The sequence below is a fragment of the Anarhichas minor genome, unplaced genomic scaffold (assembly GCF_050575085.1).
Source record: "Anarhichas minor isolate MPS153535 unplaced genomic scaffold, ASM5057508v1 ptg000068l, whole genome shotgun sequence".
Lineage (NCBI taxonomy): Eukaryota > Metazoa > Chordata > Actinopteri > Perciformes > Anarhichadidae > Anarhichas > Anarhichas minor.
The window spans coordinates 867501-879902 of NW_027466514.1; the positions used below are offsets into that span (position 1 = coordinate 867501).

At 41.1% G+C, this 12402-nt stretch overlaps 3 protein-coding genes across 3 annotated transcripts in view; 1 reads left to right on the plus strand and 2 right to left on the minus strand.

Moving 5' to 3' along the window:
* LOC142934324 (outer dense fiber protein 2-like) overlaps positions 1-6602 on the minus strand; it is an 8786-nt gene extending 2184 nt beyond the window's left edge. The window contains exons 1-13 of the mRNA XM_076078871.1: positions 6191-6602; positions 5475-5591; positions 4986-5125; positions 4717-4846; positions 4487-4618; positions 4332-4406; positions 4165-4236; positions 3635-3751; positions 2898-3095; positions 2211-2320; positions 1539-1674; positions 839-949; positions 117-380 (exon numbers count right to left, since the gene is read on the minus strand). Coding sequence (XP_075934986.1) covers positions 117-380; positions 839-949; positions 1539-1674; positions 2211-2320; positions 2898-3095; positions 3635-3751; positions 4165-4236; positions 4332-4406; positions 4487-4618; positions 4717-4846; positions 4986-5125; positions 5475-5591; positions 6191-6508 — 1920 coding nt within the window. The 5' untranslated portion in view covers positions 6509-6602. The remainder of the gene's footprint in view (positions 1-116; positions 381-838; positions 950-1538; positions 1675-2210; positions 2321-2897; positions 3096-3634; positions 3752-4164; positions 4237-4331; positions 4407-4486; positions 4619-4716; positions 4847-4985; positions 5126-5474; positions 5592-6190) is intronic.
* A 202-nt stretch (positions 6603-6804) lies between these two features.
* On the plus strand, positions 6805-8968 carry LOC142934328 (uncharacterized). The gene is made up of 2 exons (XM_076078876.1): positions 6805-7517; positions 7938-8968. Exons 1-2 carry the CDS (start codon positions 7085-7087, stop codon positions 8090-8092), a joined length of 588 nt encoding a protein of 195 aa, XP_075934991.1. The 5' UTR covers positions 6805-7084; the 3' UTR covers positions 8093-8968.
* seta (SET nuclear proto-oncogene a) lies at positions 8193-12116 on the minus strand. Its single transcript, XM_076078875.1, has 8 exons — positions 11838-12116; positions 10545-10602; positions 10144-10286; positions 9915-10018; positions 9708-9821; positions 9415-9585; positions 9155-9286; positions 8193-9068 (listed from the first exon to the last, which is right to left on the minus strand). The coding sequence occupies exons 1-8, from the start codon at positions 11908-11910 to the stop codon at positions 9045-9047; spliced, it is 819 nt and encodes a 272-aa protein (XP_075934990.1). The 5' UTR covers positions 11911-12116; the 3' UTR covers positions 8193-9044.
* Between the last annotated feature and the right edge of the window lie 286 nt (positions 12117-12402).

The window sequence follows — 12402 nt, forward strand, 5'->3', positions numbered from 1 at the left end:
CCTGTGACTTTAGTTTAAAAACCTTTGACTTCAACAAACTAACGGCTGAAATACAACAACGTAAACCTTCTCTTCAACTCTCAAGCGATACCAAACCTCCCAGGTTCTTTAAGTACCTTGTGTCTGACCTCAGCGAGGGCCGAGTTGTGCTCCGCGTTCCTCCTCTCGTGGGCGTCGGCCTCCTGCCGGGCGCCTCGGAGCTGCAGCTCCGCCCTCCTCAGGCGGTCGGGCAGCGCCTCCAGCTCCCCGAGCCGGCCCAGCAGCTCCCTCCTCACCTGCTCCGTCTCCCTCTCCAGGCTCACCGTCGCCTCCCGCGCCTCCTCCTGTGTCGCCTCCAGCTTCAGGCGGTGCTCCTCCGACTCCAGACGCACCTGCTGCACCTGTGCAGAGAAGAGTGATGTCACTACTGACACAGCAAACAGCCTCTGGGGATTTATTTGCAAAAAGAAAAGTGCATGTTTGCAGAAACCGGTTTGTCTTTTCAGAACTATGTCACAGTAAAACTTCAGTAAAAGTACAAATACCACACTGTGAAGCTGCTCTGTTACTCTTTCAGTAAAAACATCCTGGATTCAAAACCTTACTTAAGTAAAAGTATATTTGTAATATCACACAATGTACTTTAATGATGTCAAGTAAAATGATTGATGGTGCAGTAAAATGTTCCCGACAGTGTTTTATTATCATCCATCTCTCTAAAAAGAACAAACAGCCTGTTTTCAGCTTTGTGACGATGCATTTTCCAGCTGATCCAAGATCATTTTATTCAGAGAAGAAGTATTTAAGGAAACACTTCATCCAGTTTATCACAAACATTCATCTCTGAGAGTGACTTTACCTTCTTCTTGTATTTCTCCACCAGGTTTTCGTGCTTTTTGATCGTTGACTTCAGCCGACGAGCTTCAGACTGCAGATCGAGGAGCTTCTCCTCGGAGGACGTCAGCTGACCCTAAATATGATGTGTGAACCACATCTCATTTAGTCATCAAATAGGATAAAACATTAGAAGAAGAATCTGTTAAAACAGAACATTTAACTAAATTTTCTGTCAAACTTTTGTTGAAAAAATGTACTTTTAGGAGCTGCAAAATAAATCCAATAAACCAAAACAATATAAATAAACACTCAGCGATCATAATGTAGAGAACAGTGCATTTTGATTTAATACATGAACTACTGACAGGGTTCAAACACATTTTTACCAATTAATTAATAAGACTTTGAGGCACATTTTCATGACCTACATTCTCTGAAACGTTAAAAAATAAAAGTCTGACGTTAGTCCAGTCAGAGAACAGTGATGTAACTGATCCTCCTGAACATTAAAGAAATGTTTAAACAATATAGATCTAATATAGACAATATAGATAAAACTCTCTGGGTGTTTCTATTTTCAAAAACGTCTCCGCCACCTAAAACTGCTATTTTCAAATTCAATGACTTCTCCAGGTTTTCCATGACGGTCTGAACGCTGCACTGTATCACGTATTCCTGGAACATATCTGACTTAGCGTTATAGATATTATATTTAAAGGTACCCTGAGTCTCTGGCTGTCCAGCTTCGTGGAGGCGTTTTCAGCGCTGAGGTGATGGAGATGATCCCTGAGCTCCTCCCTCTCCGCCCGACTCCTCTCCTCCGCTGAACGAAGCTGAGAGTTCAGCTCGCTCGCCTGACTGTGAAGGAAGCAGCTGAAGCTCCAGTTATGCTGTCGTCACAGTTTATTACACGTCTTCCAAATTCATAAAGATATTATCTTCATGTCGCTTCTCTAGACTCTTATACCGCAAACTTTTCAAATAGGATGACATCGAAAATGACACTCACAGCACATTTCACTCTTTAAACATTTTATTCTTACTAATTAACTTAGACTTACTAATTTATAGAGTTTAACAACTGATTTGAATAAACCAGAAAGAAATGCAAAAGATGCATTTTTTTAGAACCATATTTTTATTGGTTTGAAAAATATGGCTTAAAAAAGTAATAATTATTAAAAACTTTAGAAGTAATAATTGTATGTAAATGTGTTTTCTCTTAACTAGATGATAAACTGCTGCAGAGGGAACATTATATGTGACTATTCTTACTTCATTATTTTGCATTATAAAAATCTAAATTCTATCATGAAACGCCTCCATAAATAAGTAAAATGTGTGAATGTATTTTTGGGCCTTACACATCATGATGTTGTGTCACACATACTCACAGTCTGAGAGCAGAAAAGTCTTCTTCCAGACGTCCTTTAGCTGCTGACTCTTTAGAGTGGCGGAGGCACCAGTCGCTGGACGTGGACAGAGCCTGAGCCAACTGGGACTCCTCAAATAAAGTACACAAGATGTCTAATTAATATTTAGATAGACGGTCAAGTTACTTCACATCTGGATCGTTTAGAAAAGGTTGTTGAGTCTTCTGAACAAATGAGGAAAGAGCTACAAGACAAGATTCACAGTAAAGTCAAACTCAACAAGTGGGAAACTGTTAATTCCCTCCAACATGTATGTACTGTATCCTACTGTATGTACTGTATCTTACTGTATTCACTGTATCCTACTGTATGTACTGTATCCTACTGTATTCACTGTATCCTACTGTCTGTACTGTAAAACTACATCCTCCATATATGATGTAGTTTTCTTGTGTTTTTCTTATGTCCCTATGACACAATGCATTACCTTGTAACCTGTATGTTTCTCTAGAATACTGCTGCTGAACCAAGAACTGAACTTCCTCTCCACTTGATTTGCATAAAAGCTCATTTACATGCAGGATAAACCACGAAGAGGTCTGTGGATCATCCCGAGGAACCAGGACTCTGTGTCCAGGACCCATCTCTGCCCATCACACGTGTCTCAGACCTCGTGGTGTGGACCCTGAGATACTTCTGAATACTGACCTTCTCCTGCAGTTTTGCAGCGAGCTGCCTGGTGGACTCTTGGGCTCTCTCGGTCTGCTGGGTCAGCAGAGCCAGCACCTCTTGGTCCTGACGCCCCTCCTCATCCTCCTCTTCCTCTCTCCGCTGCCTCAGAGTCTGCAGCTCCTCCTGCAGAGCCTGAAGCTCCTCCTGCTGCTGCTCGTGGCTCTGCTGCATCCTCTGCTCCACACAGAGAACGACACAGACATTCACACCTTTCAATGGTGAAATCTAACAAAGTACATTTACTGAAGTAGAGTATTTTTACAGTGTGGTAAAGCTTTTAAAGATAGTAAAAGTCCCTTCAAAGCTGCTTTAACAGTCTGAAAGTGACGAAAAGCTTGTTTCAGATGGGCCACATTGTGAAAGACCAGGTAACACGATATAAAACTAAACATAGCAAGAACATGTAGAACTCTATCAGCTCCATTATTACTCAGTCGTGCTACAGAGAGGATTAAAAGAATAATGTATCTTATAAGGTAAACAATCGTCTGTAGGGTTTAAATTTGCTCATAACCATCACTTCATCCATACATATCTTAATGTGCTACTTCCAGGATTAGCTATGAAGAACTGATGGAAGTGGTTTATTCCTCGTATGTGTAGTAAGTTTAAGTTTTAACCTACTCGGCAAAAGAAAAACCTGCTTCTGATCTGCTACAGTTTGTTTCAGAGTGTTTTCTAAAATCCTGGTCCTATACGACATCATCACAGACCTGAATCTGAGCGGCCAGGTGGACTTTCTCTGCTTCTGTTCTGTTCAGCTCAGATTCCAGATGATGGCGTGTCGACTGCAGGATTCTTGAAAGCTCCTCCGTCGTCTTCACGTTGTCCTGCCGAGAAAGAAGAGAAGCAGACGGTGAGGGGGAGTTTATGCATTTGTGAACACCTGAAGCTTAAAAGGGGATAAATGTGATGTTTAGAGGAGGATTTACTGTCTTAGCCAATGGAGTCTTGTGTCTTTGAAGAGAGATTATAGATAACGGCTTCATAAAGGTCTGTGTGACAGCGTTCACTTCGGCTGATATTGATGCTTTTAGGAGTCTAACATACGTCCACACTCCTCCACTGTAGTGAAACACTGACGATGGAGAAGAACCTCATACAACCACACGTCTAAACATCTGAACTATTCCTAATTAAAAGGTGTGTGAGAGATATCCACCTGTTTCCCACCGAGTTATGACAGAATACAACCGTGTGTAAATGTTTTTCGTGAACCAGATCTGATGGTAAAGTTTCAAACCTTTTCAAAGTCCAAATGCACGGCAAGCTTAGAGGCCTCCTTCTCCTTGTTGGTGAGTTTAGCCGAGAGTCTCTGGAAGAGAAGAAGAAACACAAGAAGCATCTCGTCAGATGTCTGGAGGCTGATGATAACGTCTCACCTCACATGACCAGGTGATAGTTACTCACAATGTTCTCTGCTTCGCTGTCAGTCAATCTCTTCTTTAAGGCGTCTCTCTGTTCCGACCACACCGACGATTCTCTCTGTGGATGCAAATACCAGTGAGAAGAGACTTATTGACAGTTGGTTCTCCTTGATTGGCTTCTTCTCCTCCTTCCTGTACCTCGTATTCACTCCGGTCTCTGAGGAGCTCTCGCAGGCTGTGGTTCGTGTTGTCAAACATCTCGATCTTCTCCAGCAGCAACTCCTGCTGCCGTCCCAGTGACGCTGCGTGCAACTTTGACAGCCGCTTGACCTTAAAAAAAATAAAAAATATAAATAAAAACATGATCATGTACTGCAAACGAAGCCGTCCTCCATTCATCCATCCTGCTTCTGTCCTTCCAGACTTACCTTAGAGAGGCTGTCGATGGTTTCCTTCAGCGCTGTCAGCTGATTAGCGACCGCTACGCCGTCGATTTCTGCTTCTACGAGCGTCCTCAGGAGCACGTCGGTCTCTCTGTGTTGACCCCGAGAATCTGACCTGTCAGCAGATAAGATACGATACGATAAAATAAACGGTACGTTAAGATAAGTTGAGCTAAGCTAAATAAAAATAAATAAATCACTTTAATTTGTTTTCAACTCTATTAAATGTGTGTGTTTTATTTTGAGACTCTTACTTCTTTAAATGACGGATGCTCTCTTGCTCTCTGAGGAGGACACTGAGGTTTTTAGATACTGCATCGAGCTCTTCTTCCTCCTCATCATCATCACGTCGATGTCCGACTCTACTTTCTGATCGATGCTCCGCTCTGCTTCTCTGATCACAAGACACAAACAAACAGGTTACACGTACAATAATGTATAAAATACATCTATCTTCGTATCTGCAATCAAACCAGGGGCTGAAAATATTCTTAGGATATTCAGGCTCTGAAGTATTTAAAGTACTTTTAAAGTGTTTACAAACAGCAACCTACAATACTACCTAGTATACCTTTAAATTCAGTTTTCTTTTAGAGCAAATTCCTGCTAGAATATCCCTTTACTCTCTCCAAATCGTGTTCATCTTCCATGATATATATATAACAATATATATATATATTTTATTTTATTTATTTAGCTCTAGTTGAAAGCCTTGCAGTGAGACATAAACACTGTGAAGAGACCTGACACTGGTAGGAGCCCATGTCTCTTCTGCAGGACAGTCTTCCTGGAGGAATCCACGGCGTCCGCACCTTCGGCCTCCCTCCATCTCCCCTCACCGAGGACTCTTTTATCCGATTCTGCATTAAAAAGGAGGAATTCCACAGGTAAAAAAACACATAAAACTGTATAATCAAGTGATGATTTAGTCTATTTCATTGTTAACTCTTTAAGAAAGTAGGTTAAAGGGGGAGAAATTACAACTTACTGCAAATAAACTAACAAATGCATTTACCAATGTTTTTAACTAAATGCAATTTTTGAGTAACTAGTACTTTATATATAGTATTTCCATTTTCTGCCACTCTATACTTCTACTCCACTACATCTCACAGGGAAATATTATAACTTTGGCAACTTTGCAGATTCCTAATAATAATAATAAAAGAATAATAAACAAATGAACGTAATCATATATTAAGATAAAACTGTATTGATCTCTTGATCTACCCAGCAGTATATAAAGTAATAAAATTAGATTAATGTCTACCGGCTGTAACATTAAACACACTTTTTCATCAATAATAAAACATGTAAAACAGTGATTTTCACAAATTTGCTGTAAAATACAAAATAGAGTAACTTTACTCTGCGTTATTTGGGATGTATTTTAAAGTGTATCCTCATTCATATATCGTCAAAACAATATTCCAGTAAAATAAACCGGTAAAAGAATAACCTGTGGACTCCTCCTCATGTGCACGTGTACAGGTGTGGTCTCCGGTACGTGCACGTGAACCGGTGGTGGTGATTCCCGGGTTTTCATTATTTTCGAGACGTTACAACAACATTCAGAATCAACTAAGACCCAGTGTTTCCATGATGAATCTCGGCGTTTTGTCTGTGGAGCGGACGGTTGTTTGAATCGACAACCTCTGATTGGCTCATTTGCAGTATCCCGTTCTGTGATTGGCGGAGGCGAGTTTACGATACGCGTTGCCCGTGGTGACCACTGAAAGTAACGGATGCTGTTTAAATCAACCGTTAAAACACCCATATTATTCCATCTCCTTACAAACAACCTATATAATATATAATTCAACTGTTAATTTGTGTTTTACTCTACCTCTTTCTTACTCTAAAATCAGAGGGAGCACTACGAAACTCAAAATGGAGGACACCACGGTTACCACATAAAAACGTCTTTGAACAGTATAAATGCAGCTAAAGTACATTTAAACGGCTTTTTTAGTAGAGTAAATATCAATTTGACTGTTTTGTGACTGTAAAGTTAAATGTGCGCAGTTTAGTTTTTGCTAGAAGAGAAAACTGCATTTCCGGTTGCTGAGTCTGGCGCGTATTTCCGGTCTGGCGTTTACTTCCGACCGTTAGTTAGCATCAAGCTAACGCAATTTATTTTTAAGCTAGACACTTCTTACGCCCACTAATCACCATACAATATATAGATGGCCACTACGCTTTAGTGCTTCTTGACCTGTTAAGTAATGGCTCTGGTGTACTTTCGATTGGTACCGCAACGACACCCATCGATGCTAGTTCACCTCAGCTAAAAACAGCTAGCTAGGAGTTTAAGCTAAGCTAGTTTGTGATTCCATGTGCGCGAGAGGCAACAATGATGCACAAGCGGAGCCTGTGGCTGCTGGTAAAGCAGCTGGAGAGGTTAATAATGCAATATATTTCGTTCGCACTGCTGTTTCATCCCGCAGCATACCAGCCCGGTGAGGCATGTGCAGCCGTGGCGGAGGGGGGCACCAGCAGCGCCGCTACCCTGCTACTGTGCAGGGCGTGCGGCCACGAGCTGGCGGTCGGGACGGATATCCACTTCGTGCCGAGCCGATTGGCGCTCTCCAGCCGCAACGACACGTCGATCGGGGGCCGAATGATTAACGTCCAGCTTTTCGAGAACCCCCACGGACACCAGTTTGAAGTGATAACGTTCAGAAAGGCGAACGTTACTCAGCACTGGCCTGCAAATAAACACTTCTCCTGGTTCCCGGGGTTCTCGTGGACGGCGGCCACCTGTCCACGGTGTAAAACTCATTTAGGTGCGTAGGAACCCACGACGGTGCCACAACACATTTTCTATTAATGGGAGAAGTTTATTGTCTCCATACTGAGAGATGAGATAAACTTCACTTAAACCACCAAGAAATTTAAAATTAAACTTTTTATGCCCGTTTTGTTCACTTCTTACAAAGCATATGGTAATTAATGGTAATGAGCCAATTGTTCTTGTGAAATACTTTAATTCAGTAGGGTAAGTTTTTTTTTAAAGTAAAATGATTGAATGTACTTGGCAACTATATTTGAAATATTTAAATGAAACTTTTATCTCAAAAAAAAAAAAAAAAAAGTTATGCAGACTAAAGGCTCTCAAACACTTTGCTTGATTCCCACCACTGAATGTATAGAATATGGTGCCTATAAACTTAAATCACCTTTGTGTTTCTACCTCCAACATCCAGGTTGGGCCTTCCAGCCGACTGACTGGCCGGACACGATCACAGAGAACAGATTTGAGGAGTCGGAGCACACCTTCCTGGCTTTAATCACCCAGCGTCTACTAAGAGAAGACTTTGCTTCCAGCCTGCTTGTGACTCCAAAATCCTTCAAGAGCTGATGGGACTTGTGATTGTACGATTAACCCAGGTGCCTTCGCTGCTACCTAGATCTAAAATTTTGTAAATAAATTTTCTATGCACCCACTCTGGAGACTCCCACACGTGTAAACACAGTAAGTTTTATTATTGTAACAAAGCAAGTTTTACACCTCAAATTTAAAACAGTTTCTTTCCCACCCACCCAAATGAAAGGTGATTTAATGCAACTTCTATGAGACGACAGGTCTTATTTTATTTTACCCATGAAGCAGTTAGGGGGCCAAAATTTACAAGCTTGTTTTTTTTCCATTTTGTTCTTTATTAAAAATGTCATTTCAAATCTCATGGATATCTGTAAAACAATACAATGAAAAAAAAAAAAAGTCCCATAGAAATGTGTCAAAATAACCACTCTCCCCAAATAACCAACATACTCCTGCCCCTCCCCCCTCCCCCGAAACATTACAAGTCAAAAGGAATGAGCTGGTACTCGTTAACCACATAGGGGGTGAAAAAAAACACAACAAGTTTCTTTCAAGGGATCAACATCCCAACTGAAAAAAATTAAGGAAATTAAACGGGGGATAAAGAAATTGAGGTTAACTAGCGCTGGGTCACTACACCATGGCTTTAAGTCATCTTACCACAACCTTTAACTGGAGGAATTCTGTGTGAATCGTCTTCAAACTCTACTCAGGATGCCGTGCTGCTTCTATTTTTATTTTATTTAATAATTATTATTATTGAGATGACTTTGGGGATGGTACTCACAATTCATTGGCCTTAGACGAGTCTAAAGAAGAACATAACATGGCACCAGCGAGGTGAAGAGGCTTCAGAATGGAAAATGAAGCACACGCAGATTTATATATAAAAAAGTAAAAAAAAAATTAAAACCTTTGCTCCCGATCATGAGTGGAAAAACAAAACGGGGAATAGAAGGTTTAGGGTCTGAGTAGATGATATTATTTCTTAGTCGTCTTCTCCTTCGTCATCCTGAAACAAGACATCAGAAAGTCAGTGACCGCTTGAAGACAAGCTACTCTTAAAGAGACATCCGTATAACACCACCATCACTTTACCTCTCCATCTTCTCCATCGTCCTCTTCATCCTCCTCTCCATCTTCATCTCCCTCCTCATCTATGTCCTCCAGACCCTCCTCATCCTCGTCATCGTCCTCACCTTCACCCTCTTCGTCATCCATATCAGGGACCTGGAGATAAAAGAGTCGCCTTTTAGCACTTTTATTTCACACGTAACAAAGTCTCAAACACATTTTATCGGAAGATGAAACCGCTTAAACAGATGTTTGCTTATTGATACGTCCAACTTTAAACATACCAGGTAGTACTGCAGGGGGTTTGGCCAGATGTCGTCCTTGATGACCTCTCCGAGCTCGTCAGCGCCGGCGTCAGCGTGATCAGTGAACCAAGTGAAGAAGCTCTCTGGCTCTTCATGTTGCCTCTTCCTTCCTGCTTTGTTCTGTGTCTGGCTGGAGCGCTTAGTCAGGTCCTACAAACAGAGAAACATAAGATGTCTGAACTGTACAACACTTAATTATGCAAGATGATCATAAGAATGCCATTTAACTGGTTACAGGTAAGAAGAGAAGCTTCTAGTTTAACTACACATACCTTTCCTGATTTCCATTTGATTTCTGTCGACTTTGAAGACGGGTCTCCGCTCTCGTTCAAATGGAACTCTTTGGAAAGTAGTTTGTTTTCAAAGTACGGATTTTCATCGAAATACTAGAAGACATAAAAAAACAAAAAGACAGAAGAGTAAGAACACAAAGAAACACTTTGCACCTCCATGTTGTGTGTGTGTGTGTCTTCACTTACAAAATCTATTCTGTAGCCTGACTTGATGTCTTCAAACTCGGTCACCTCCACTCGGCTCAGGTAATGAAGTGCTTCTTCATCTTCCTCTCCCAGTAGAGCAGATACTGTGAGGGGAAATAATATACAGACCACACTTCAACTTTAGTCACTGTCCAAATTACTCAAACTTTTGTCAGTGTAGATAAAAAAAGAGATCATGGCGATAAAAAGCTTGTGTCGAGTTGCTCACCTTGTGGATGGTTGACAAACGTGGTGACCCAGAAGTTGGGGATTTTGGCGATCAGTTCTGACCTCTTCTGAAAGAATGGCTGACGGAGTTTGTTGTATTTCTGTTCTACTTTGAGGATCTCCTCACTGGCTTGCTCATTCAACCTAAAAAGGGGAAAAAATATCACAAACCAAATAAAAAATAAAAAAACTTACAATTTCAAGTATATTTAATCAGGCACCGGGGAATTTAGCAGTATACTATGAGGGCGCAGATTTTCATGGCAAACCCAGATTTAAGCATCTGAATTCACTAGTTAGTTCCTCTTCATTTTAAATGTGTAGTAACATTAATTTTGAGTTTTGTGGACAGACAGAAAATCAGCATTACATCCACAAATTATAATAATTTGACTTTTTTACCTGTCAATTTCATTTTGAACTTCATCGATGTGTTCAATAGCTTCTTGCTGCTCTTTCTCTGTGGGGAGAAAAAAAGACAGATGCGTTACAAAATATGCAAAACATAACAGTCAGGACTTTTAGTAAAAAGAAAATAAATGGATGTTATCAATAAACTCGTGCATGCATGCAAAACAATGTGTTTTTAAAATCAAGTTAATTTGCCATCATTGTGAGTTGCTTTTTGATCCGGAATTAAGCTGAATGCACATCATGCACTTTTGGGTGTTTACATATTGTTCAGTTAATTTAATATTATTGTATTTCATTGTAAATATTGTGCATTTTTTACAGGTATTTTTATTGTATATATTGTGCATTTTTATACTCAATATTTTTTTACTTTACCTGCATCAATAAATGACTGCTGTAGCGAACACATTTCCCCTTGCGGGGTTAATAAAGTATCTATCTATCTTTCTAAATTAATCCTGCGTTCGTTTGCGGAATAATACGGCACACGTGCCAGGTATACAGGGCTTAATACGAGCGGCCAATGGCTGCAGCTCTCGCGGCTCAAGACTTCTCCGTTTCCTGCCGGCTGCTACCGACGAGGCCGCGTGGTTCAAATGTGGGACAGAGAGAGAGAGACACTGAGCTACAGGAGAGTCTAATACCCCCATTAACGGCCAAACTGTTGCTCGTATGGTGTAGTCCTGCTACCATTTGTGTAAATATAACAATGGCCTAGCTTTTCTGATTGAAGGGTCAGTTGATTTAAATTGCATTTTGACCACCAGTAACAAAACATAAACGTCTTCAAGCTAGCGTTAGGTAACACTACAACAACAACATTAGCTAGCTGGCTAACTGCTAATGCCCGCATGAAATGGCCAAAATTGCCAGGTTATTAAACACCATAATATATATGCTTAACATATAGGTCAATTAAATGTACTTTTACAACGATACGCAGAACAATGACCCTCCAGCATTGCACACGGCCACCAAGTCAATAGCCAACGACACAACTGAGCCACGCTTGATAATGCTAAGCTAACATGGCCTCTCAGCACCGGTCTGAACTGAAACAACAGCAGGCATGCTAATAAATGAGTTAGCTTGGTGAGCTAACTAGCTAGCTGTTATCAGAAATGTGAACACGCGCGCGACCACCGTTGCAACCAACGGTCGACCACAAAAGAAGGTCCCGGAGGCAAAAAAAATATAAGCAATAACATACAACGCAAATGAAATGTTAGAAGAAGAAAGTAAAGAAAATGGCGGTTGAATAGAGGAGGCCGCCATTCTTACCGGAGGTTTCGTCCGCTCCGTCATGGTTCGAGTTCAGCTCCTTTTTACTCACTTTTGCCGCCGAGGCCGACATGTTTTTCGTAACTTACAAGACGCCTGAGAAAGAAAATAGCTCGTAGCTTTTTAAATCTGGTTTCTCCCTGAAAACCAAGGAGAAATTTTCGGGCGCAAAGTTCACAAGCGCGTACAGAAAAAGCCCAACAACGTGCTTGCTTTCCAACACAATGTAGCGTGTGCGTGATGAGCGAGGAAGTCACACCAACCGCCGCTCACGCGCTCCTTTCATTATGAACGCGCCTCGCCGAACGGAGGGAAGCGCGAGCTCCGCCTCTCAAAATAGGTCTCACTACTCAGCCCTAATTTTACCGATTTACTCCTCTTTCTCCTCTTTAAAAATTACACCACAGACAAACTAACCTCGAATTAAGCACGTATATTTTATCTAATGGTTTTTAATTAATTGCCGCACAAAAAATTACGTTTATTCAAGACGTCGTCAGTTGGACCGACTCGCACTTGCGCAGTTAAAAAAAAAAGAACCGCTGAATGTCAGACAGGAGGAACC